At 49.5% G+C, this 26,268-nt stretch overlaps 3 protein-coding genes across 12 annotated transcripts in view; 1 reads left to right on the plus strand and 2 right to left on the minus strand.

Annotated features, from left to right (window-relative positions):
* Positions 1-1,045: 1,045 nt before the first annotated feature.
* On the plus strand, positions 1,046-11,671 carry PTGS1 (prostaglandin-endoperoxide synthase 1). The gene is made up of 10 exons (XM_080630624.1): positions 1,046-1,169; positions 6,055-6,171; positions 6,272-6,412; positions 7,118-7,261; positions 7,651-7,832; positions 7,939-8,022; positions 8,338-8,584; positions 9,439-9,725; positions 10,408-10,555; positions 10,765-11,671. The coding sequence occupies exons 1-10, from the start codon at positions 1,061-1,063 to the stop codon at positions 11,118-11,120; spliced, it is 1,815 nt and encodes a 604-aa protein (XP_080486750.1). The 5' UTR covers positions 1,046-1,060; the 3' UTR covers positions 11,121-11,671.
* A 2,222-nt stretch (positions 11,672-13,893) lies between these two features.
* On the minus strand, positions 13,894-25,399 carry PDCL (phosducin like). Of its 3 annotated transcripts, none has more exons than XM_080630372.1 (4): positions 25,270-25,399; positions 18,172-18,356; positions 17,777-17,958; positions 13,894-16,698 (listed from the first exon to the last, which is right to left on the minus strand). In XM_080630372.1, exons 2-4 carry the CDS (start codon positions 18,338-18,340, stop codon positions 16,147-16,149), a joined length of 903 nt encoding a protein of 300 aa, XP_080486498.1. In that variant the 5' UTR covers positions 18,341-18,356; positions 25,270-25,399; the 3' UTR covers positions 13,894-16,146. The 3 variants fall into 3 exon arrangements, with proteins under 3 accessions (XP_080486498.1, XP_080486497.1, XP_080486496.1); XM_080630371.1 differs by having other exon boundaries at positions 25,251-25,352; XM_080630370.1 differs by lacking the exon at positions 25,270-25,399 and adding an exon at positions 19,022-19,122.
* Positions 18,240-26,268, minus strand: part of RC3H2 (ring finger and CCCH-type domains 2) — a 30,136-nt gene continuing 22,107 nt past the window's right edge. For 3 of the 8 annotated variants that reach the window (XM_080630363.1, XM_080630360.1, XM_080630361.1), the window contains 2 exons: positions 25,251-25,399; positions 23,580-24,643 (listed from right to left, as the gene is read on the minus strand). In XM_080630363.1, the coding sequence (XP_080486489.1) occupies positions 24,448-24,643; positions 25,251-25,399 (345 nt within the window). In that variant the 3' untranslated portion in view covers positions 23,580-24,447. Of the gene's footprint in view, positions 18,357-19,187; positions 24,644-25,250; positions 25,400-26,268 lie in introns of those variants that run through there. The other 5 variants (XM_080630367.1, XM_080630365.1, XM_080630364.1 and 2 more) reach the window with 5 other exon arrangements.

A 26,268-nucleotide genomic window follows, 5' to 3' on the forward strand; every position in this document is an offset into this window, starting at 1 on the left:
GCTGGATCTGAGGCCCTGGTTCATTGTCGGACACCTGCAAAGGCTGCTCAGCCTGCAGGGATGCTCCCTCCCCACTGCTGAAAGCCAGCAAAGCCCCACAGCATGAGACTCAGGCCCACGGTCTCTCTCCCACAGCCCCACTCCTGTCCTGTCCCCACCTCACAGCCAAGTGCAGGAGCCAGGCAGGAACTGCGTACCCCCTGGGTGCTGCTCTGCAAGGAGGTGACAGCAAAACCCCATTTAACCTTGAATCACATCCAGCCCTGTGCCAGGGTCTCTGCTGCTGTGCAGAAGAGGGTGAGCAGCCACAGCCCCTGTGCTCTGGGTACCACCAGGCTCAGGGACATCCCTGAGGCTGTCCCAGCAAGGTTTGCATCCCATCATGCTCTTACCCAGCCCAGCCACATGCAGAGGCTCTTCAGGCTCCATGCACTCCCCTGGAGTGGCAGGTGCCTGGGCTGGGCTGGCCTGATCCTGTCCCTGCTGTCAGTAGCCAGGCAGGAAACACCCAGCCATGATTTCACTGATAAACTCAGCTTTCCTGGCTGTTGGTGGCTGTGGGCAGCCTGCCTCCTGGCACCGACCTGCAGCGGGTCAGAGGGAGCTGAGCCAGGCCCACGGCCCATGGCCCTGCTGCTGCTGCCTGAGCTGTAACAGTGTGCCCAGGCCATAGGGATCCAGGCAGGTGGCTTGTGGATCAGGGGATGGGCATGGAAATCCTCGGGGGACCAGGGTGTGGGCATGAGGATGCTGGGGATGTGAGGACCAGGGGGATGTGGGCACCGTGTCGAGAGCCTGGTGGTTCATGGGGACCACAAGGTGGGTCTGAAGATGCTGGGGGGGGGATCAGGACCTGGAGGGACCCGGGGGTGGTCGGAGGCTGCTGGGGCACGCGTGGCTCAGGGCAGGGCCGGGGGTAGCCCCGGGGCTCCCGGCAGTGCTCGCTCTGGGCTGTCGGAGGCGTCCTCGTCCCGTCGCGGGCGGGAGGAGGCGCGTCTGGGACGGGAGCGGCGGGGCCGGGCCGAGAGCGGCGGCGGGACGCGGCGGAGCTGCTCTCGCCATGGGTGGTGGGTGCCGGGACCGGGCCCCGCCGGCCGCGGGGCTGCGGCTGCTCCTGGCCCACACCGTGCTGCTCTGCACCACCGGGAGCGCCGCGACCGACGGCTCCGGTACGAGGGCGGGGACAGCACCGGCAGGGAGGGAACGAGGGAAGAAGGGAAAGAAAGAAACAGAGCCGGGGGAGCCCGTACCGGGAGAGCGGCGACGCCCGCACCATGGGGGCATCAGGCATCGAGTGAGGGGGGAGCCAGCCCCGGGGATGCGAAGGGATCTGGTCCTCCCGGTCCTCCGGAGGCGCAGGGGACCGCAGGGACGATCGCTGCTGCCCCAGCACTCGGGGAGAGGTCGGAGCCTTTGCCCCAGCGCTGGGACGGGTCCCCGGGGCCAGGTCGTGCCCATCGCCCCGGAACGGTTCTTGCCCCATCTCTACCGGATGGGGCAGTGGGGTGCGATCTAAAGCCCCGAGCGCAGGGCAGGGAGAGCGGGCAGCGGCCGTGGGGAGACCCGGAGCTGCGGGTTTTGTCCGGTCGCGCCTTACTGGGGAGCAAAACCACCCGTGAAAAACAAACCTCCCTTTACCCCCCACTGCGCCGGGGGGGGACCACACGCAGCGGCTGCAGGAGCCGTGGATGGCCCGAGTGTGACCGCGGCAGCAGCACAGCACAGGGCTCCGTCCAACGCCACCGCTGCCCATGGGGCAGGAGGGGACCGCAGCCACTCCGGGGTGGCCCTGACACCAGGGTGAGGGGCACTCGCTGCTCCCTGCAGCTTCCCGGCTGGGATGAGGCTTCTGGAAGAAAGGATGGCAATATCCATGAATGCTGGCACCAGGGCCCTGCAGACACTGGAGAAACTGCAGTTTGGGGGTGAGGATGGAGGGCCAGGAGCAACAGGGATGGCTCCAGTGGCCTGAGCCATGGTTTCACTCCCGTGCCCACGTGCTGCAGCAGTTCACTGCACGCTGGTACAACCACAGTGGGCTCGGACTCCCCCTGCACCTGGGGGTGTCAAGGAGCAGTGCTGCATAAGGCAGGAATCCATGGAATGTGTTGGCAAAATAAACCACTTCTTGAATCCCATCAGCTCCATCCGCAGCTCTTCAGGTGCAGTCTCCTCCAGCTCCTTAATGGAGCATTGACTGCAGTCCTTATTCCATGAAATGAGCTTCCTCCTTGCAGGAAAACACCATCCCAGCGTGAAGCTCAAACCAGACCAAGTCTGTGGGCTGCATCCCTCAGCAGGGCTCTGCCCAGGTTTACCTGTTGCTGTGGGAATTGATCTGCCCAGACCCAGAACATGAGCATACATATCTGAAAGGGGAGCACAACCCCGGCTTGCAGTGCTTTGAAGCCCCAAGGCTGTGGCCATGCAGCAGGCAGCCATGTAGGGGAAGCCCATGGGGATGTCTGCCCAAGAGGAGAGATCCGATGGGATAGATCCAGCTGTCACCCACTGCGCTGGACCATAGGTGGTGAGGACAAGCAAGGGACAACCTCTGTGTGGTTCCTTCCTTGGCATGACCTCTCAGAGAGCTGAGAGGAGCTGCATCCATGTGTCCTGCTCCCAGGAGCAGCATCCATGTGTCCTGCTGTGCACAGGACAGGGCCTGGGAACGCACTGGCGACCCACATGCCCAAAGCAGCTGGGTCAGATACACCCTGGAATGGCACAGCCACGACCAGCGCCTGGAGCTGACTGCTGCACGCCAGGATCAAAGTGAATTTCACTACGTGGGGAAAAAGAACATACCTGGGATACACATGAAAGGCTCTTCCAAGCCCAATTAGGGAGGGAGATACCAGATTGAGGAATGAGGGGAACGGTGCCATGCCCTGAGGTGCTGTCAGCAGAGCAGCCCGGCTCCTGCTCCTCCCCAGCATTGCCCCAGGAGGACCACAGCCTAGACCTTGGATCTGCTTTCGAAGACCAAACAACACGCTGCTTGCCGCGAGCGGAGCCGAGCTGGTCTCCTGGGATTCCTGTTTATTGCTGCAGACCCTGCTCTTGGCTGCTGTCGCCTGCAGGGGTGTAGCTTTGTGCAAGGGCTTTTGCAAAATAAACCTGATTTTCCTCTCCACAGCCATCCCACAGCTCCCACCGGCAAACAGGAGGTGCAGCAGCACCCAAACACCACCATCAGCCTGAGGCCCAGCCATGGGGCAGGTTGGGCACAGACCCCAAGGGCAGGGGCAGAGCCACTTCTGATTCATGCCTGTTTCTATAGCCCTCCTCCCAGCACAGCCCCTCTGCAATGGGGCTCGCGGAGCTTCAACTGGGCTGCAAAGGGAGCCTGTTGCCACACTGAGAGCCCTGGGGCTGCATCACCGGCACCAGCCCCCCGCCCGCAGCCCATCCTCTGCCCATCAGCCTGGTTCAGGTGCAGGGAGGAGCATCACCGAGCCCCATGTGGCACGCAGCTGCAGCCCTGGCGCGCTGCTCTGCTCGTGGTGCTGCCAGAAGTGGTTGCAGATGACAATCTGCCTGCACTGCCTTTGCCGTGAACAGCTTTTGGGCCCGAGGAAACAGAAAAACAAGTGCATGAGCCTTTCATCATCTTCAAAGCCTGCAGCCACAGAGCCGAGTCCCACTGAGCAAGCCTGGCTCCATCCCGGCCGTGATTCACCCCAGGTTGCTCTGGCTGCGGTTTGCAGAGCGGATGTTGTCCCGAAATCTGGCGTTTTCCGGCAGTGATGGAGCGTGTTCACCAGCTCTGCCGTCACCAGCACTGAGCCTTCACCAGCACTGAGCCTGGCAGCAGCATTCCCACACCTGGAGCCATCCCAGCAGCGCGGGTGCGGGATTCCAGGCTGGGGTGGGGAGAGGCACCGCAGGAGGGAGGCTCCGAGAGGATGCAAGGGGGTTGCTGTCGCGGGCCAGGACACGCTCCGGCCTCTTCCCACCCTTTTTGGCTGGAACATGCCATTCCCACCGCACCTCTGGTACCCTGTGGGGCTGACACCACTGTGAACCGCGGGAGGAGGCAGCTCGGCTGAGCCCGGCATGCTGCCAAACCTGGCTTGGAGCAGTGCTTGGCCATGACGTGCCATGGAACCCCGTGCTGAGAAGAGCTGCCCAAGGTGAACTTCTCCTGACTCCATACATCAGCTGGAAATGGGGCTGTGGCACAGCCTGCAGCATGGAGCATCTTCCCAACACTATGGCTGTGGCAGCCCCGCATCCCTCTGCGTTACACTGAGCATGGCACAGGGATGTCGAGTTAGGTGTTGAGCGTAGAGATTCCGAAGCAGGAATAGCCCAGAGGGTACTCCAGCTGTACTGGAGCATGGGCCCCAATGTGAAAATTCCCATCTTGGAAAAACCCAAATGGGTGGTCTGACCGTAATCTGTGTGAGATAAATAAATCCGAGATGAAAGGGAGTCTGATGGATAGGCTGGGATCCAAACGTGTCTTTGCAAGCCGGCCTCCATGACGTGAGGGATTTGGGGTCATACGGCTGCTGGCCAAGCCGCTGCTGTGCCCTGGCTGTGTGGCTGGCTGGGACACTGAGCAGCTCTGCAAAATGAACTTTGTTTTCCAAAGATGCTAATTTTGAGCTGCAATTTCTGATGGAAAAAATGTGGTTCCCATTCCGTGTGCCCGTCCCTCCGCCCCAGCCTTGGAACCTGCTCCCACATTCCTGAAGAATCTGAACCGGGTCTGGTGAGCTCATGGATCATGCAGAGAAGCCGATGGACCCAGGAGATCTTCCTCCATCAGCTGTGACATTGGGCACACTGGGAATGGTTCTTGGTCTCTTCTAGTGCTCATGGCACGCATCCATCCTTGCCCCTGAGGCTGGTAGCACTGGAGCAGAGCACTGTGTTGGTGGCCTCTGTGTCCCCAAGTGCTGTGCTTCCCAGTGACCACCATCCCGCTGATGGGCACCAAACCCCTCAGCCAAGGCTGCTGCAGGGGTTTTGTCTCTTGGCACCTTTATTCTCCTGGTACACAGGCTCTGTCCCGGGTCTGCAGAGACTGACCCAGCCTGGTGATGCTGAGAATGGTTTCGGGAGGCAGCAGTGGCAGAGGACATCTGCATTTCCAGCCCAGTCCTTGGGCTGATGAAAGGCAGGGGCATCTCCAGCCATCCCAGCTCTTGGTTCTCTTTCTCCCCTGAGTTTCGCTGCTCTTTGAGGGGTTACAAAGTGCTGCCCCAGGATGGATCAGAGGGGCTTGGTGTGAGTGGGGGGGCCTTGCACTGCCCCAGAGCTGGGAGCTGCTTTATGTCAGGGGGTTCTCCCTCTGTCCCACAGGATCCTGCCACTGTGGGGCCAGCAGGAAAGGGCCCTTATCTCATGCCTGCAGGCTGGGGCACGGAGGTGGCAGAGGAAGGGGCTGGGTGGGAGCTGGGGACCGGGCGCAGCAGTCGGCCCTTTCCATCCGGTCGGAGCGGCGAGGACGGAGGAGCCGTTTGCCAAAGCAAACTGCAGCCCTGACAATTGCTGTTATTAACACCAGAGCTGTGTTTGTGCTGCTGTGTCCTGCACTGCGGCTCTGGGGCACAGCAGCCCCTGTGCATGAGGCAGGACATAACCGTAACATGGCCCTGTGGTGGCACTGGGCAGGAACAGCCCAAGGTGGGGACAGTGCATGCAGCACCCATTGGTGTGGGGCCATGGGGTGCAGATGGTTCCTTTGGCAATCCTGGGTGTTTCAGACAAGGCCAGCTTCCACAGGGAAGAAAGGGCAGTGCCGAAGCGATGCTCCTGCCCAAAATACCTCACCAGGGAGGTGAGAGAGAAGCTGGGCAGTAACATCTACTGACACTGCAGTTGTCAGGGCAGTGCTCGGCTCCTGCAGCACCTTCTTGACACCAGCCTTGGGGCTGTGCTCATGGATGTGGTTGGTATCAAAGCACCTCATTGCAGGGGACCCCCCCAGGGATGCATCCCCCTGACAGGACCCGGCTTGGCTGTGTCTACCCCCCGAGGAGCAGGGAGCCGCTGGATGCAGTGATGCTGCGGCTGGATGGTGACGCCTTTCTCTGCCCACAGTGAATCCCTGCTGCTACTTCCCCTGCCAGCACCAAGGGGTGTGTGTGAGGGTCGGCCTGGGAGGATACGAGTGTGACTGCACACGGACGGGATACTCTGGGGACAACTGCACCTCCCGTAAGTCCCTCTTGCCCAGAGGACCCCTGGCACCCCATGGCATGGGGCCGTCAGCAGCATCATTAGTGGGGTGAGTGATTCCCCTGGTCTGTCCCCCCAGCTGAGCTCTGGACGCGCCTCCACAACCTGCTGAAGCCCAGTCCTGCCTTCTACCACTTCATCCTGACCCACTTCAAGTGGTTGTGGGACATCATCAACAGCACCTGCATCAGGGACACACTCATGAGGCTTGTACTCACAGGTGAGGGGCTGGAGCAGGTCTTGGAGTGCAGCAGCACTTGGGGACCCCTTGGGCATCAGCAGAGGTGTGGGTAGGGGTGGTGTGGATACTGAGTGGCTCCCAGGGGCATGGTGGGTACCAGGCTTGAGTCACCTCACTGGGAGACCCGGGGAGCTTGTCCCCCATCACTCCATGCCCCTGTCACAGCATCACCCTACCCATGGGGTGCAGGGGGTCTGCAGGCCGGGCTGTCCGTGTGTCCCCATCCACACCAGGCTTCCAGCCTGCTGGAAAACACGAGCAGCTCTTGGCACGCCATGCTCCTGGGGCCAAAGGGTTCTTAAGCAGCCGCACGGAAAAGCAGACTGAGGAAATATGGCCCTTGTTATTCATGTCTCCACATTCATAAATATTTAGGTTCCAGCTCTTGGAGCTGTAGCAACACGTTCACAAGGCTCCGGCTGTTGGTTTTACCATTTCTATGTGGTTGTCATCTCATTCATCATCCAAGAATCCACTTAGTGCGTTAGTACGAGCCTTCCTCCTCTGCAGGGAACTGCAGCCTTTAAAAGGCTTGGAGCAAAGCCTGGGATGCCCCCATGCCCCTGTTGCTGGTACCTTTATGGGGTGTAAGGGGAGGGTGTCTGGAAGCACTGGGTTGGTGAGCAGGGGCTGGGGACAGAGCCCATGGGATGCTGCCGTACGTGACTCCCCCTCTCTTTTCAGTTCGTGCCAATCTCATCCCCAGTCCCCCCACCTTTAACTCCGACTACGGCTACATCAGCTGGGAAGCTTATGCCAATGTCAGCTACTACACCCGCATTCTCCCGCCCGTGCCGGATGACTGCCCAAAGCCCATGGGGACCAAAGGTACGTGGCTGGCCCAGCACCAATGGGGCTGAGCTGCTGGAGTATCACCCTGGGTCCATACCTGGTTTCCCATCCACCGGTGCCAAGCCTTCACTGCTATGGATACACCTACAGGGCACTGCTGGCAGTGCCACATGCTCCCTCTGTTCTGCCCAAGCTGTCCTGCAGGCAGGAGTTGCTTGATGGTATTCAAAGAGCTGCTGTGACAGCCCAGGTTGAGCTGCTGGGGCATGTCACAGCCTGTGTAAGAGGGCTCTGAGAAGTCTGTGTAGAGAACCAGTGCCTGGTGCTGCAGCAAACACAGCAGCAATACCAACAGCCCCATGGCCAGCACTGGTACCCTGCTGGGTTGGCGCAGGGCATCTGCCCTCAACCTCCATCCTTTGCAGGGAAGCAGCAGCTCCCTGACCCCCAGCTCCTGGCAGAGAGGTTCCTGCTGCGGAGGAAGTTCGAAGCTGATCCCCAGGGCACCAACCTGATGTTTGCCTTCTTCGCCCAGCATTTCACCCATCAGTTCTTCAAGACATCCGGGAAGATGGGACGCGGCTTCACCAAGGCGCTGGGGCACGGGGTGAGGGATGCTGGAATGCTTGGGGGCGTGGGGCATGCAGCGGTGAGGAGGGGACCAAGGCGTGCATGGCCTTTGGAGCAGCACTGATGCCATGCTCTCTTGGCAGGTGGACCTCGGGCACTTGTATGGGGACAACCTGCAGCGGCAGCACCAGCTGCGACTCTTCAAGGATGGGAAGCTGAAATTCCAGGTACCCAGCACAAACAAACGTGTCTCAGCCCTGTGATCCAGAGCTGTTTCAAGCCACATCCCTCTGGCAGCTCCAGGGAAACCCCAGCCCCTTGTGGCTGCTAGCCAAAGACGCCTTATCAGAGGAACAAGCACTGGGGTGTAGCTGTTCTGATGGCAGCAGGCATTCCATAGTTGGGGCTGTAGGAGGGAGGTGTTTCTGTTTTACTCACTGCTTGCAGGAAAGCAGCCCTGGTGCCTGTAGGGCTTGGCTGGACAGGCTTTCACCGGGGTGGTTTTCTCCCCTCCTCTCTGTCATCCTGTTCTTGTCGTCAAGGTGGTGGATGGAGAGGTGTACCCCCCCACGGTCACCGATGCCCCGGTTCACATGGTCTACCCGCCTGCCGTCCCCAAGGAGAAGCAGCTGGCGATAGGGCAGGAGGTGTTCGGGCTGCTGCCGGGGCTCTGCATGTACGCCACGCTCTGGCTGCGCGAGCACAACCGTGTCTGTGACGTACTGAAACGGGAGCATCCCACCTGGAGCGACGAGCAGCTCTTCCAGACGGCTCGTCTCATCCTCATCGGTGAGGACCAGCGGAGCCGCAGGGCACGGGCACCACAGAGCCCCGTGTCCATCTCCCTGGGTGTCGTGGTCTGAGCCCAGCCGGTAACTCAGAGCCACGCAGCCGCTCGCTCACTCCCCTTCCTTCTTCCCTCCCAGCTCCCAGAGGGATGGGGAGGAGAATGGAAAGAATGTAAACCCCATGGGTTGAGATAACAGTCCGGTAGCTAAGGTATAACACAAACCACTGCTGCTACCACCAATAATAATGATGATGTTCTCAGGCTAAAGTCAAAAACACGCACTGCATCAACTACGAAGGAGGAGAAAAATGACTGCTACAGCTGAGCCCAGGACACTGGGCAAGCCCCAAGGGCCTGAGTATAGTTTGATCTCTGAAGGTGTCGGCCAGACTGGCTTTAGAGGCAGGAGGAGTTTCTTTGGCAGCCTTCCGGGGATCATTGGCTTTGGTCCCTATAGCAAAAATGGGCTTTGAGCCATCAAAAATATTGATTTTGAGTCATTTTGTCACAATTTTGAATTTTTGCGTTTTAAAGTTCATTATGAATTTACTGTAATCTCACAGAAAGCCATTCTTGACCAAACTCCAGACAAATCCCTGTCATCACATTATCTGCAAGCAGCGTGTCGAGGTCAGCTTCCTCAGGAACCATTTCGGTTTCGGCAGGCTGACCTTTGCTGCTTGTAAAGTGATTCACTGACAAATTCCCAACCAGCACAACAAGCCCATAGTCAGAAAGGTCCTGGGGGGTGGATGAGGGCTGGGAGGTGCTTCCGTAGCATGTGGGTAACGTCTCGGGGTACAGAGCTGGTATCTCCTGCTGCTGACGGCCGCTTCTCCTGCCTCTTAACCAGGGGAGACCATTAAGATCATCATTGAAGACTATGTTCAGCACCTCAGCGGGTACTACCTGAGCCTCAAGTTTGACCCCGAGCTGCTGTTCGGGACACAGTTCCAGTACCGGAATCGCATAGCGGTGGAATTCAACCAGCTCTATCACTGGCACGGGCTGATGCCCGACTCCTTCGTCATCCAGGGGGAAGAGTACAGCTACGAGCAGTTCCTCTACAACACCTCCATGCTCATGGACTATGGCGTGGAGGCACTGGTGGAGTCCTTTTCCAAGCAGATTGCAGGAAGGGTAAGGTCTTCTCTGCCTTTCCTGCCAGTGCCAGGGCTGTGGAACCCTAGAACATCCCCATTCCCATTCAGCAGTGGGTCGTATCTTACACGTAGAGTCTTCTACTCAGGGAAGCAGTCGATGGGCAGGCCATGAGCACCGTAGCAAGGGTAGGCCTTGACAGCCCCTGTGGTTTGCTCTCAGGACGCTGTACTAAACATAACAGTGATGCCAGGAACCTGCCGTAAGCTGGGATCTTCCAGCCCAAACCGGGCTGTGGAGCAGGCTGGGCACGGGAGCAGCGCTGTTCTTTGCTGCCATCACATGGATGCTTTCCTCCAAGTGACTGCGTCTCCACTCCTGACCCTCTTTGCTTGTGCAAAGTGCAGACTGGCTGTTGTGTGTTTGGGCTCTCCCAAACCCCTGTCATCTCTCCCCTTCACGCAGGCCATGGGATCAGCACCCACCCAGGGCTTCTCCTGCACCATTCTCTGACCTGCCTTGGGAACTGATGAGCCCAAGCTGCTCTATAGCTGTTTCCTGGCTCTGTGCAGTGATTCCCTCTCTTCTTGGTGCTGTGCTGATGTGCTGCTCTCCATGACACTGTGCCCAGGACATGAATGCTTCAGTGCAGTATCTCTGGAATGGATGCTGGTGCCTCTTGTGCCTCACGTGTGCTCCTCCTTGTGTTCTCACCCTCCAGATTGGTGGGGGACAAACCATCCACGCCAATGTCTTGAAAGTGGCCATTGGGGTCATCAAGGAATCCCGGCAGCTCAGGCTGCAGCCGTTCAATGAGTATCGGAAGAGGTTTGGCATGAAGCCCTACAAGTCCTTTCAGGAGCTCACAGGTAGGGCTGCAGCGCTGCTGTGGGAGCTCTCGGGGTTCACTGGGGCAGTGCAGATTCTCTGTGCCCACGCTGGGGTATAAGACCATGAGCTGCTCCTCTGGGAGCTGGCTGGGTTGTGGGAGCTGCCACGTTCCCATTATCCACAGCAAGGCCAGGCCTTGCCTGGGGTCATTCCCTTTCTAAAGCGCTCTGATGTTTGCTTGATGCAGGGGAGGAAGAGAAAGCGGCGGAACTGCAAGAGCTGTATGGAGACATTGACGCTCTGGAGTTCTATCCAGGCCTTCTGCTTGAGAAACCCCAACCCAATGGAATCTTTGGGGAAAGCATGGTGGAGATCGGAGCTCCGTTTTCCCTGAAGGGGCTTCTTGGAAACCCCATCTGCTCCCCGGAGTACTGGAAACCCAGTACCTTTGGCGGAGCAACTGGCTTTGAGATAGTTAAGACAGCATCGCTCAAGAAGCTCGTGTGCCTCAACGTGAAGAAGTGCCCGTATGTGTCGTTCCGTGTGCCGGATGCTGCGGAAAGTGGCAGCCCTCAGGGTGGTGGACATTCAACGGAGCTCTAGCACCAGCACAGCCTGCCCAGGTACCGGCAAAGCTGCGCTCCAGGCCTGGCGCTGAGTATCCCATTCCTTCCTGCAGGTAGTGGGGATGCCCACCACTGTGCTGAGGAGCAGCAGGACAGAAGATGGTCCCATCCTGGGCATCCTCCACACCAGGCCTTTAGGAGAGGCTTGTACCAGCTCTATGAAAACCCCGAGTGCCTCAGGGGCTGCCCTGGGTTCAGCTGTAACAGTTGTTTTTCTCCTCCTTAGTAGCTGGTGCAGGGCTGTGTTTTGGTTTTACCCTGAGAGCAACGCTGACAACACCGGTGTTTTAGTTGTTGCTCAGTAATGCTTACTCCAGTCTCTTCAATCTCTCCTGCTCTGGCAGTGATGAGGGGCACAAGAAGCCAGGAAGAAGCAGAGCCAGGACACCTGACCCAAACTGGCCAAAGGGATATTGCCTGCCATAGCACATCATGTCCAGGATAGAAACTGGGGGGGAGTTACCTGGAAGGCCAGATCGCTGCTCGGGTCAGGCTTGAGTATCGGTCAGCGGGCGGTGAGCAATTGTATTGAGCCTCACTTGTGTTTATTGGTTTATTTTCCCTTTCAGTTTTGTATTCTCTCCCCTTGCCATTTCCCTTATCATTATTAGTGGTAGTAGTGGTAGTCTTGTATTATACCTTAGTTAGTCCTAGTGGTTTTGTATTATACTTTAGTTAGTACTAGTGGTTTTGTATTACATCTTAGTTAGTAGTACTAAGTAAGTATATATAAATTTTATAAATTTTAATATTTTAAAATTTTAAATATATAAATATTATATTTTTTTGGTATTATACCTTAGTTACCGAATTGTTCTTATCTCATTACATTCTTTCCATTCTCCTCCCCATCCCTCCAGGAGCACGGGGGGAGGGAGGAGGAGAGTGAGCGAGTGGCTGCACGGTTCTGAGTTACCGGCTGGGCTTAAACCATAACAGGATTGCAGCTGCCACCACCGTCCTCAGCAGACCCAGTTCTCTTGCTAGTGAACAGCTTGCACTAAGCCAACTTTGGGGTTCCCCACGGGACACCCACCTCCTCGGGACACGCTGGACTCCTCTGTGCTCTGTCACCCTTTCCAGCACCAGGCCACCCGCAGCCCCTCTTCCACAGGGACTCCCAGCTCGGAACAGAGGAGCCCAGGCAGCCCTCACAGTCCTCCCTCCACTGCTGCACCCAGTGAAGATGCTGAGCTCCCCAAGGAGGCGGAAGAGGCTGGTGGCAGCGTGCAGAGGGACAGGACACGCTGTAGGTGTTCGTGCTGGCCCAGGTGACAGTGCTGGGGGTCTCTCCCCAGGGGTCTGCCCGGCTGTACCCCGCACTGTGCCCCTCCAAGGACCATGACCCTCACTGTGCACCCCTCACTCAGCCAAAATCACAGTGCTCAGGAAAGATGCAACCAGCAGCACACGGGGAGCAGTACATCATCCGCTCTGTCAGCGTGTCCCAAATCCACACTGGGGTCTCTGTGCCCCGTGTCTCCAGCCAACCAGAGCACACTTCCAGAACCTGCGAACTACCCTCTCCCTGCGCTGAGCTGCTCCAGCCTCCAGCATCCTTTACCACCCAGATAAAGGCACAAGCTTGGCTGAGCCCAGTTAGACCACAAACATCCTGCTTTTGTTTGTAGCTATCAAAGGCAGCCAGTGCTGTTTGGTACCAACTGATAAGGTATGGGAGTCCATCAGGCACAGAGAGCTGCTCAGATGCTCTCTGCCACCAAGGAGTAATGTTTCTCCAGGAACTAGCTCAGCCGAGCCAGCACCAGCAAACCTGAAATCCCTTCCAGCCATGCCACCAGCTCCCACATGGCACAGCCCAGGATGGGGAAGCATCTCCCTCCTGCACCTCAACCTTCTGCTATGGGAAAAGCTTTGGAATTGTTTCACTGTAGGACTAACACTACCAAAACCTTCTCTGTGAGCCTGAGGACTGCGCATGCAGCACTGCTGAGCCCTTGCCTTTTCTTTGCTAGTCCTTCAGCCACGGCAGCTGCTGGAAATCACTGACATCCTCAGCAGCTGGTCCACCACAATGCACAGGCATATCCATGGTCTGCATCTAAACACAGTGTTTAGTCTTTTGCATCCACCAGCATCACCCAACCAAGGCAAGGGCTCCTAGTGCCCCTCAGCACTGCGAGCTCTGGGGATGGCGCAGAGGCGAGTGCTGCTGTTTGAGCTCTTGGTAAACACAGCTTGTGGGACATCCTCGGAGTTTTAAACAAGCAGCTCCGAGCAGCCCAGCTGCAGCTTTGCCTGCGCAGGGACCGACGTGGATGCAGGACGCGCAGTGCAAACAGCAACAATGAGAACATCTGGCTGTGGTTCTGTGACCTCTTCACTGATGATTCACCGAGCAGGAGGTTAGCGCTGACCAGAGCAGACTGTGCAAGGAAGACCACTTGCCTGCAATGCTTTCTCATGTTAGAGGGAAGGGAAGGACAGAGATTGCAGCCGGGCTGCAGGGTTTTCCTCTCCAGAATCAAGATTCATGATGGAAAGTTATCTGAACCCCATGCTGGCAAAGATAAGCAGGGCCCTAAGGCTGAATGGAAAAGCAATCCTCCATTGGAGGAAGTCACCCGGAACCCCCCAAGCCTGGGGTCAGCCACCAGAGTTGACCAATTTCTACCACCCATTGCACCACAGCCCCCACATCACCGCCTCCCCGCTTTCTGCCAAGAACCATGTTCTGTGCTGGGGAAGCTGCTGTGCCAGAAAAGATTGATGGAGCATCTTTGGCAAAATTAAAAAGCATCCTTTATTCAAAACCAAACCATTTAGGAATGCACTGATTAAAGTGAAGATCTGATGGTGACAGTACAATGGCTTTGGTGGAAGGAGAGGCACCTGCATCAAACCACAAACCTGACTTGCTCAAATGCCAAGCTGCGTGTTTCAAAGCAGGATTATTGTATGTAGATATTCATACAATTTCATTTTCACTTTAGTCCCCCATAAGTATATACAAATACACCCCAATTCTTCATCTGCAGGTCAGGATCGCATCGAAAAGTAGAGAAATAAAGCAGACTTTAACACTTCAACCCACATATAGCCACAGCACTGGTATGAGTTTTAGTTTTTATTTGTACTGAATGGACAGGGGACAGACACAAATTAGTCACTAACCTATTCTAAACTACTTCTGTTCTATTGTTTAATGCACATGAAAAGTGCTGTTATTTTAGGGCACGCAATTACCAGTTGGGAACTGTTTAACTGCAAGAATGGCCAAAAGGAGCAGCAGCAACGATGCCTGTGCCAAGAACGAGAAGCAGCATTACACCAACATCTTCTCTCTGCCCCCCTTTCCCTTCTGCTTATTATATTCCATGATTAATTGCATTCAGACCTCTTTTTGTTTCCTTTTTGCTACCAGCCCTGTAAATCATCCATCAAATACCTGTGTACTGGAGAGTAATAACCAGGAGTCACCTTGCTGCAGGCCACCTGACCAAGCAGCAGGAAAGGTTTTGATCCTGTTACAGTTTTGCTGCCATAAGGGCAAAAAAGATAAAGCACTTTATACAAAATAAAACTTCAAAGCCACTCAAGCAGCCAGCGCTCCCTGACCCCCGCTCCAAGCCAGGCTGGATGATGATGCTAACATGCACCCTCCCTGCATGACAGACTTCATTGAATCTCCTCCTGAATATAAATTACAGCTTTTTTCCCCTTAAATGCACTGATATCCATGTTCACTGATCTAATTTCACATAACTTTCATGGGTTTTTTTTCCGTGATTCTGAGATGAAAAGAACTAATCTCTTAGCACATTGGAAAATCTGGATTTCTGCCAGTTTCCTTAAAACAGCTACAATTTGTGTCAACTCGGTAATTTTTAATTACAAATTATTTCTTCTTCTCCTAATGCTACTTTTTGAAACACAGTTCAAGCAGACACAGTTACAAATTCTTGTCTATCCTAAGATTCACTCTTATTAAGAGCCTAGTGCTTGCACGGAGACATTTGCATTTCTTCCTGGTGTTCCAAACTGCCTTATGTAAAACTTGCAATTACATTTCATCATTAAACAGGGCATTATGCTGGGTCATGTTTAGGTAATGATAAGTCTACTTTCCTCAAAATTAAAAGATAACAAGCACAGTAAGTAATGCATGAGAAAGCAAACGCGTTGTAATGTCAAATTAAGTGCGTAGAAAAGGATTCAGTAACAACTAAGTGCAGAGCACACCGTTCAGCATGCTGATGTGTGCGAGGTGCATGGTTTGAGCAGCTCAGGCACACCATAACCCAGCCAGTAAAGCTTTGAGTAAAGCCTTAACTACAAGGTGCTCATGCTTGCAGTTGCTATAAATCACTAACGGCTTCTCATGCTGCCCAGGTTATCTTGCAGCTACTCAGCAGCAGGATTGCTGGAGGCAGGGTGAGCTTTAAGGTAACAGAAACCTTGAAACTACTTCCCCATATTATGCTCTGATTTATGAAGGAAGTAGAGGCCAGACCAAATAAACAAACACGCCTTAATGGAAACGTTATTGCTGAGAAATGGTAATGACAAAGGTGCTGCAGGAGGGCAGTGCACATTCGGTAGCAGCAATGGAATTAGGGCAATGGGCACAAGTTATTCCTGGGGAAATTCCGACTGGATACAAGAGGAAAATCTCTCACAATGAGAACAATCAGTCCTTGGAATAATCTCCCCAGGGCAGCGGTGGATTTCCCAGCACTGGACACAAGTGATGTGGGGAACAGAGATGACCCTACACAATCTCCTAAACTTATTGAATTGTGTTAGAGCTTCATGTTTAGTAAAATACACTTGAACTGCATAAAAGCAAGACTGTGTTAAGTGTACTTCACTGAATTGAGGAAAATCTTAGGGATTCCTTACATGATTTTGAACAAGCAAAAGTTGAAGTGCATGAAGGGGAAGAAAACATACCTGCACTACGGAAGAAACAGAACAATCCCTACCTAGCACATGAACACCCCATTGTGCAACTACACCTACTCGCCCTTGGAACAAGCAGTTCAGTCTATTTCCAGATCACTGTCTTCACTGTAAGTTGCAGTTGGATTATGTATAGAAGTCAGGAGCACCAGGTCTTTTTCTGGAAGCAAACTGCATTCCTGCAGAAAAGCCTCCAGGTCTACAGCGAAAAAATCCTCCCCAAGCTGGTCAGTGATGCGCACGAAATTGCCGATGAGCTCACCTGCCTTATAGACGAGCAGAGCGGGCAGCGCGTTGTTAGTGAAGCGAGCACTAGCCCCAATGAGTGAGCTCTTTACTCTGCAAAACTTAACTGTTGGATACTCAGCAGCCAGGCAGATCATACAGCCGTTCAGGGACTCGGTGCCAGGGATATCATCTTCATAAATATGGATCATGATCAGGGTGCTCTTATGCTCTTTATCAACCGTGTCCAGGAACGCTTCTCCACTGGTGATCTCAAAAACCTGTTTAAATTGCTGCCCGCTGTACAACTGCTGCCTCATCTCCTCCATCCGCTGCTTCCTGTATCGCTGTAAAAACTCCTCGTCGTCTTCATCGTTGTGAATCATGTTATATTCTTGTAAAGTCATCTGAGAAACACACACAAAGATAAATGAAAGAGATGTGCATCGCTATATGGGTCACTTACATAATGAGAATTCCAGTCAAGAGGATTTAATATGGGCCACTCATCTTTAGCAACAGCAAAGTGCAACCCATGAAGGCACAAGCACTCTGCACTACACTCCATTTTGATCTAATTAGAAGCTATGTCCAGTGGGAACAGTGATTTCAGCCTTGGGAATCCTAGGTTCCACAAGCTGCATTAGTAACACAAGTGGCTGCTCCATGTTCCCACTTCAATTCAGGTTAATGCTGGCTATGTGCTTTCACTAAGCTACAAGCGCTGATGAGAATATGGTGCCTGACCTAAGTCTAGCTTCTTTCTCAGTAGTTTTTTCATCTAGCTTTTCAGTTAACATTCTGTGGCAACCAAATGTATTATCTTGCCTGTAGAACTAAATTTAACAGGATTTTAGGTATTTTGTACCTGTTCACTTGCTTTGTTAAACATGATAGCATCACTTCAGGTACAGAACAGCACAGACAGCTTTCATCATTACTAATTAGTAACTTCTCTGACTAGAACTGCAAGAGCTAGTTATGCAGCTCACAGCTGATTAAAACCATTCTCTACTTCAAATACCTTCTATCTTTGGAGCAAAAAGTCAACGCTAAATTTCAACATCCACCCACGTACCAAATACTAAATCAGTGAGGAATCCTAAACTCTTCTTTTTGGCTCAGGAGGCAGCAGTCATAGATTTGCTGTACACATCTCAGCATTAATCCTCTGAAGTTGATTTATTTGATAAGCAGTTAAGGGAAATCTGGGAATAGGATCTGGACTTCTTTGGTAGAGCAGCTAAATTGCTTATTTCTTAACACAAGCAAACACAAATACCACTAAAATGCAAAATACTTAAACTTGACAACACTTGGCAAATACAGTTGTAATGCACTTCTTATGCTGCAGCTGTGTTCCTATTTACCAGGGAAATAGGATACAAATCTCCTGCTAGAACAGATTCCTCTCTGCTTCATGTACACAAATAATGAAAATGTTAAACATCTATGTGGCATTTTAATTCCTTTGTGCCATGCTACCTTTCCATTGAGTTTTTCCTGAAGCTCTTTCTGCTTCTGCTTCTCAGTCTCTTCATCTAAGTGAGATCTACACGTCATAGATAACTTCTTTATGAGTCGTTCCATTTCCCTGCGCTGCTCCTGCCGCTGTTCTGTTTCCAGCTGTTTAAATCTCCGCCAGTCATTAATGACTCCTTTGGGACCTGAAATTAAATATGCAGGCATTTTGTATAAAAGGGCAGTAAACTATGTTTAAAATTCAAGTGATAATTCATAGGTCAGTAGTAAAATAGTGGCCCTGTCATAAGCTTTTTGTATACTGTGTAAAATGTTGACATAAAATGAACAAAGTAATTTGCCATTTACGTGTCCTTAAGTTTGCACTTATTTAAGATATGAGTTTGACATGACAATACCTGTGTTGACTGCACTGCCATCGCTGCTGAGCTCCAACTCCTCACCGCTCTCAGGAATGGTGCTCTCCCCTTCTTTATCTTCTTTGTCACTGTCTTCATCCTCACCCTCACTGCTGCTGTAATAATACTGGAGCTTCTCACCAAGCAGTTTATCATCCAAAGCAGTCATTCTGTTCTAAATTAAACTAATAGATAACAAATAGAGAATTAATAGAGAATGGCTCCATCACCTTCTTCCACCGCAATCCTCTAAAAGAGCAGCTGATCGGATCTCATCCTGATGGAGATGCAAGATGCTCAAGAATATTCTTCTCTCTTGGGCAAGGGGCATAGAAAAAAGAGTACCACTAAGGTCACGTATGTGGCTGTGGACTTCGGATGCACAAACTACGTTTAAACGTCCACAAAATTTCATTACAAAGAAATTAAAAGGCGATTTAAATCAAATCAACTGATTTGGGTTCATGCGTGAGAGCCAGCCCCCTTCATGTGTGTGTCTCTGACAAAGCCACCCGAAGCAGCGTATGGATAAAGCAGAGCTTTCGGTTCTAACGCCACCCGCCAGCAGGTTCTGCAAGCTAAAGCCAGATTAAGCAGCTCGTAGAGGAGGTGCCCAGATGGCCGCGCATCACCGCGCCTACTCCGCAGAGCGACACAACGGGGCGCCCGCGTCCAGGCGGGGCTGCGCTCGGGGCACAGTGCCGGATCCTCCTCCCTCGGCCGGGGCTGCGCGATGCGAACGCAGGAACCGAAACAGCTGAGCTTGGGCTAAAGGGAATGTTCTGAACGCCCGGCCCCGGCCGCGCCCTCAGCCCGGCCCCCTCCCCTTAGAGCCTCCGCATCAGCTCACCCAAGGCCGCTCGCCCCGCCGCCCGACACCGCCGCTCCGGCCCTCACCCGCTCCCGCCGCCTTCCGGGGCTGGCTCTGGCTGCGCGGAGAACGGCGGGAACGGGGAGGAGCATCCCGCCCTCCTCCTCCTCTCCTTCCCACCCGTTCCTTCCCGCGGGTAAAGGCAAAGAGGCGGTTAAGGTGGACAAATAATTTTTATTCGTGCATGCAAATACATGTCAATACTGCAAACTTCTTCCACCGAGTCTCTCAAACACTGAAAACCAGGATGCTCTACTCCGTGACCAGCCAAAGCTATACAACCTCTTCACTTCAGTGCTACAGCAAACACACACGGCACCGCCCGCCCCTACCTCTAACACGAAGGGAAACGACCATTGGGAACTCAACCCGAGATAAACGGAATAGAATTTACTCCCCCATATAACCCCATTTCATTTTACAGATTTTTTTTTCTTTTTTTTTTTAAATTATAGTTTTAAATAGAAGCTGAGAATGCGCCATAAAAATGAGCATTAAATCCATCGTAGCGATGGTGCCTGCTTTATACATGATGGGTGTACACCATCTTTTATTTCATTTACATTTCAATCGAACAATAGATTTGCAAAGAAAATGTCTAATACAGACGTAAAAATATTCACACTAGAGCTTCACAATCGGTTGTACAATTGACAAACAGGCCTCTTTTCCCAAACTTTCCAGCTAAGCAAATTTATAAAATGTAATCAATGCAACAAGAGAAAAAAAAAAAAGAAAAAAACCCAATTTTCTTTAAAACTTCCAGGGAAAAGAATACGCAGTAAACAGTATAAATGCGGACAGCAGATGCTGCAAGCTAACCACGATACTTCGGAGTGGCTGTACAGTGGGTATGTGCAGTACAAATAAAAGCCACATGTGTTGTATCACAACTACTGTATAATGTACTTGTTTGCCCAGCTAAGAAAATGCATGCACTTCCATGCCTTGGATTAACTGAGACCTACTCTGGATACACTGATGGGCTATGTGCAAATGACCTTGGCTTTTGGCAGTAATAAATGCAGCCAGGCTCTGTTGTAGTTCAGCTTTTACAGCGAAATCTTGAGTGATTAAAAGCTTCCACAAGCATCCTTCTTAAATAACAGGGTGTAATAATTATGTTCGGGTATTGGTCATTTTGTGATTCAGATTTGTTTCACCTCATCACTGACAGTTTGGGGGTTTGGTTTCTTTTCTTGCCGTGCTCCCTTGCCAGCAGAGAGATGCATGGTGACGACTTACTGCCAAAGTTAGCTCTTCCTTTATACTGGAAAATGGGGTCATTTAAAAAAGCACATCTATTGTGTTCTGCTTGCAGAAGAGGTCCCTCAATGAGAGGGAATTTCCTAAGAAAGGGATTAAGCTACAACATAAAGAATGGACTTTTACATACTATAGATAATCCGATCATTTCTCATTTTGTTACACTCTTCAAATTCAACATCTTCCTTTAATAACAGTCTAATAATAATGTAAAGTCTGTTCACAAATATGATCAAGGAGCTGCTGGCATACAGTGTTTATGTACAGCAACAGGTACAACTTGACAACTTGTGCTTTAAAAAAGCAAACAAAACCAATGTTTGGAACTATTCTGAGTTTAGATTAAGTTATTTTAAGCATTCTTTCCTCAGCTGTTTCTGACCTCTGTGCATTATTTTGTACCTCATCCAGCCTAGTACACTATTATACAAGAACAGCATTCATCTCGAGTACAGGATAAAGTAAGATTTCAATTGTGTTATCAAAGCACTAAAACCTCCCAAATTAGACTTCTACGAAGAGCAATTAAGAGCTTATTTAACATAATCAGCTGTGTACAACTTGGGTTTTTTTTTTTTTCCTAAATCAAATGTCAAACTTTAGTGTCCCTGTACTAGACTACCAAGAACCAACGCCAGTTTGCTTTGCAAAGAGTCTAACCTTTCCTTTGAAGGGTCTAGTATACATTCTACAATGCAAAATCTGCATAAACACTAAGATTCATTTCTTGTCACCTGTTTACAGGAACAAAATATCAGTAGCAGGGCAATCACTCTGCTCTAAGTATATGTTAAGAATGTACAGATAATTACTTTCTCACACAAGCATTCTCCCAGCACAAGCATTAGTCTCTATTAAGACCTATGTGGGAACTGAGGCAAACCAAGGAATGAATCCAGGTAGTGAGGCAACACAATTAACTTAGACACTAATAATTCCTGTATCTCTTGCATGTGAAATCCCTGCTGTACCCCTAGTGGGGAAAAAAACCAAACCAAAACAAAAACCAAACCAAAACAACCCAAAATGCTTGTCCAAGCAAAGCAAAAGAGCCAATCTCTTTCCCCATTCTGCTATGGGCCTTTTTTCTGACAGCACAGGTAAGTTAGGCCAAAACCTACATGGGAATCACTGCTATTCACACACAAAGATAAGTCACTGTATCTCAGCATCAGAAAATAAGCCCTTCCGTAGCCCAAAGGCACCTCATTTACATCTAGACAAATGAATACATACTTGTTTGTATAGGGTCAAAGGCTGAAACTTCACCAAAGAAGAAAGCCTGAGCCTGGTTACCACCTGTAGCTTTCTCCTTGTCAGGGCACTGGAGGGCACAGTTTCATGGTGTAAACCACACAATCGGTGCTAAAACTGTTAAGACAAAGCTCGCATGCTGTTGAAATCCCTAAAGAATTCTTTTGCCTGTCGTTCTAGACATTAAAAATCCAACTAAGATAAACCCCCTAGCCTCAGTTAAGAACCAACTTTCCATATGAAGTGTATGGTCATCCTAGCGAACTGCTCTATCATGGGACCTCCTGCTGCAGACAAAAGTATATAGATACATCTGTTGTTAAATATGCCAGTCTGGTTAGCAGGAATATGTCAGGCTTACGTAATTTCACTGGACAAACAGGCAAATGTGTGTAAGCAGCTTATCCCAACCCCCCTCCAGCAGAGCACAACCAAGTTTTTAAAGTTGCAAGTTTAAAATTAAAAAGTTAAGGTAAATACACAATCAATTTATGTAGTATATATTCACCCTCAGATCATGCTGAAGATGTTCTGTGGAGTTCTGGTGCACAGAGGGCTCTTTCCCTGAGGGCAAATAAGGACTTCTCAAACCTTTATATTTTCTCTATTTTTGTAACAAAATAGCAATTTAAAATTTAAAAATCTTTTAAAAAAATTACATCACCTTCAACATGGAAGATCTCACTGTTTAAATATCCATGAAAGAGACATACTTGTTTGCATATCTGTTTTGGAATTACATTGTACAGCAAATAATAGTATCTCAGAAGCATTTCAAAAGTAATATAAATTCATATTTACATAATGGCCTTGGTATAAAATATACAACAATCATATTTATGTCTAACATTCTAAGTTAAAGTTAACATCGATAGGAAATAAGTTAAGGTGACAAAGGTGGTCTGGTTTTTGTGTCCATTCACTTCAAGTTGCAAGTGAAACAAAGCATCAGTCTAATCCTAGCGATGAGGTGGCACTGGCTATAGGAAGGTACAGCAACAGCCAAAGGAAACTAAGAAAAGACTACTCAACTGGTTTTCTACATACATTCCTTTACACTGGAGTATTAAATAGACGTGTAAGATCTTCCATACTGACACCAGAATATCAAAACTAACCCTTGGATTTTCAGGTATATTTACAACATAATTATCTCATGGACAGGTTCATTAGGAGAGATATCAAACACCAATATTTACTTAGTCTAATCAGTAACCCTCAGGGAAATGCCAACCCCCACCCCCCAGAAGCGTGCACAAAACAGTTATCAAAATCTTACCCGACCACATAGCTGTGATTTTGTAAAATAACAACTCAGACGACCAGTAACATGATCCTCTTTAAGCATTTTTGCTAGCAGGAAAAGCCCTTACATGCAGTACACCTGGTGAAAGATCAGCTTGGCTTAAAATATTCCAGTACAATTTTCAGAGTAAACAACTTCACAGAAGTTAATAAAAAACATAAAAAAAAAAAAAGAAAAATAAAATAAAATGTAAAACTTGTCACAAAGAAAATGGAGAGGACAAACAAGAAGAGAGCCACCATCAGGAGGGAGAGTCCTGCTTTCTTTCCCAAAAGAGAAAAAAAAGAGTGGATTTTTAAGCTTCTCAAACCAACAAAATATATGCCCAGGGTTCTATTTCATGCGTATTTATGAAAACCAATTTTCAGTTGACTTGTCTAACATGATTCTCAGTCACACCTTAGCAGGGCATAAATTCATACGCTTTTCAGTACTCTGAAGGTCAGATAATGCTCTATTATTGTATTTTCAAGGTCTTTGAAAATAAGTTGCCACTGAACAAGCAAAAATTAAACCTGAATACAAAATTATGATTAACAACACTTAACAAAGGTAATACAACCGCCTTAAATTCCCAATACTTAGTTTAAATTAAGAACAAAACAGTACAAAAAACAGCAATACCATCTTTGTTAGTCAGTGCAAACACTACGTACAGGGTTTTCAAAGGAAAGCCAAGAGCACCTGATACTTTTTGCCAAGTCATCTGGATTCTATAATCTCCAAGTTGAGAACTATCAATAAGAAAAAAAAAAAAGAGAAAAACCAAAATTGCTGTTATGTTAGTGCATAACCCCTCAAAATGGTTGAAAATCGTTTCACGTATAACTTGGGGAAATCAATACCTAGTACATTAGCTGGAGGACTTAGGCACTTGGTTTACTTCTGATAACTTTACTTGGACAAGTAGCCTGTGTATGTGTATCTACATTACTAAAGCAGAAATTGGGGGGGAATGGAAACAGAAAAGCTGCAGCAAAGCACTGCACCACAGACCAGCAAATAACGTAGCAGTGCAAAGCTAATGGTGTGTTAACCCTGTAAAAGTCTCAAGTCTGAATCTCCACCTCTCAGTCTTCAAACAGGAAACAATACTCCATGCAAAGTTCCACAACTAAAGAAAAAGCAGCTGCAACAAGACACGAGTTCTTCTCTCATGAAACAAAATAGAGACAAATAAGTTAAGTCTTCCTTTCACTAGATGTATCATCGTAGGATCCTGCTAGTTTAAATAACTGAGTTGTTAGTTTTCTACAGAAGCCATTTTAAACAAGAATGGCTCAGATACCGCACCGGATTGCTACAAACTCATAAAAAGCTGCTTTAAGCTTAAGTAAAACAATGTCCAAATTCCATTCATTTGTGGAAAGTGAACGCCTTACCCTAGGAAAGTAAGTATTTTTTTCTTCAGAATGCTAATGCGAGAGGGGCTTGAAGTATCAAAGAGTCCACAGGAAATGCATGACCCCAATATTATTCTTTTAAAAAAAATATACATTATATAATATATATTATATATATAAAAAGCTAGTGTAAATGCTTCCATGGTGTGGTCACAAGCTGGAAAGATGAATGCCTTTCAGCTGTTAACCATCCTGCCACTTGCAACAGGCTTTAAAAAGTCATTTTTATCCTCAGACATAATGTGAGCAGTTTTCAAAATGAGGCTGCCAACACTGACTGCTGTGGTGATGGGCAGGCAGCTTGCATTGCTAACAGATGTGATCGGCTGACTGAAGCAAGAAGTTACGGGCAGGATTGTTTTCTGCTCCTCCCTGAGGAGAAAAATAAGTTACACAAATATTAAACAAGTACATGCACAAGTATCCGCAACTGAATTGTGTGCATTAAATAAATACTGACATCAACTCCTTTTTAGCAACAGGCTAAACATCTTACTATGGAACGGTACGCTCAAGGTGTAGTCTGCCTCATTTTCAAAGGCTGCATTACACAGTAAAGACTACAGAACATAGAAACCTAAAATAGTGTATTTTAAAAACTACCTCTCTACGGAGATTTGTGCAAACAGGAGGACATTTCACCTTTTGGAGTTTTTCTTAATTTCTGTTAACTATAAAAATACTTTTGCATTTTTTTGCTTACTGAATGTGAAAGGTATTTTTAACAGCTGTGACATGTTTCAGTGTGTATGGTTACAACAATGCATATGAACAATGGTGCCATCCTGTGACTTTCGTATTTGTGACCTAATTCTATTTCTTAACAGGTTCTTCTCACTTCACCATGTATACACAATGCAGATGTCTAATCCAAGTCTGAGTAGGTACATAGTTCATCCATAAACAACCATGCTGCACCTATTCTGATGCTGTTGTTTGTCTAAAACTGGCAGACACTGCTGTTTTGTCTAACACTCACAGAATCACAAGGTCTTCACCTAAACTTTGTCTCTTCTGTTCCATAGATTCTTTCTGGTGCTGCTTTAGCAGATGTCCATTCTCCACAGTTGTCCCATTGAGCAGCTGATCATCTTGAGAACTAATACCTAGCTGTATATCCAGAATCTCCTAGAGAGGAAAAGGAGAAATATCCATCAACATTGCCACAATCAGCTTTAAATTTTCTTAATATGTTCCACTGCATAAAACTGATAGAAATGGTGTCTCGGCAGAAGACTCCTGGTTTTTATTTCATACTTTGGAATGTCTACATTATTTTACTATAAGGAAAAGGAAAAAACAATCTTTCAAAGATTGCAGTGAATGATGACAATAAACATCAGTTTAAACATCAGTTGCTAAAAAATGGCTTATCAGGTGAGATAGGAAGGAGGCAGTGAAGCCAGAGCCATTTCAATAATCAGGGGTAGAGGTAAGGCTGAAGAGAAAGATCCTTCCATCCACGTAACGGTGATTCACAAATCAAGTGGCAGGATGGTTAACAAAAAATACACAATAAAAAATACTACTGCTTCACAAACCTCAGGCAGAGCAATCAAAAGCTGTCACCAGTACTGTAAGTCAGTACTGAATGTGTTATGGGATATGTTCCAGATAAGAACCTTAATTTAATGCTTTAAAAAAAGGACAGTTGATCCTAATGTTTGGAACGAACTCCAGAATGTTTTAACGCTGCACAGCAAAAGGAAGAAATTACATAGAAGAAACTGGGGCAGATGCACCAGTTACATTACAAACAAACAACGAAGTAGTAGTGAAAACAAAAGAACACTGAATTACAATTAAATGACTTTACTGTTAGAACCCAGGTGAGCATAAAGTTTAAGTTAAATGATCACACTTAAACATAAACCATTCTCAACTACAGTTTCAACACTGGAGGAGAAGGGGAAAGGACAGACTCCCCATTACTAATGTTATCAAAGAGCAAAAAGCTGAAAGCTGTCACAACACACTGAGCTGTTTGCAACTTTGGT

This window comes from Psittacula echo (assembly GCF_963264785.1).
Source record: "Psittacula echo genome assembly, chromosome: 16".
NCBI lineage: Eukaryota > Metazoa > Chordata > Aves > Psittaciformes > Psittacidae > Psittacula > Psittacula echo.

Coding starts and splice junctions, on each gene's coding strand:
- PDCL (XM_080630372.1), bottom strand. CDS start 18,340: ATGACTGCTTTGGATGATAAACTGCTTGGTGAGAAGCTCCAGTATTAT. Junction 17,959..18,171: donor TGGCAGTGCAGTCAACACAG/GTATTGTCATGT, acceptor ATTTAATTTCAG/GTCCCAAAGGAGTCATTAAT. Junction 16,699..17,776: donor AGGAAAAACTCAATGGAAAG/GTAGCATGGCAC, acceptor TGTGTTTCTCAG/ATGACTTTACAAGAATATAA.
- PTGS1 (XM_080630624.1), top strand. CDS start 1,061: ATGGGTGGTGGGTGCCGGGACCGGGCCCCGCCGGCCGCGGGGCTGCGG. Junction 1,170..6,054: donor CGCCGCGACCGACGGCTCCG/GTACGAGGGCGG, acceptor CTCTGCCCACAG/TGAATCCCTGCTGCTACTTC. Junction 6,413..7,117: donor CATGAGGCTTGTACTCACAG/GTGAGGGGCTGG, acceptor CTCTCTTTTCAG/TTCGTGCCAATCTCATCCCC.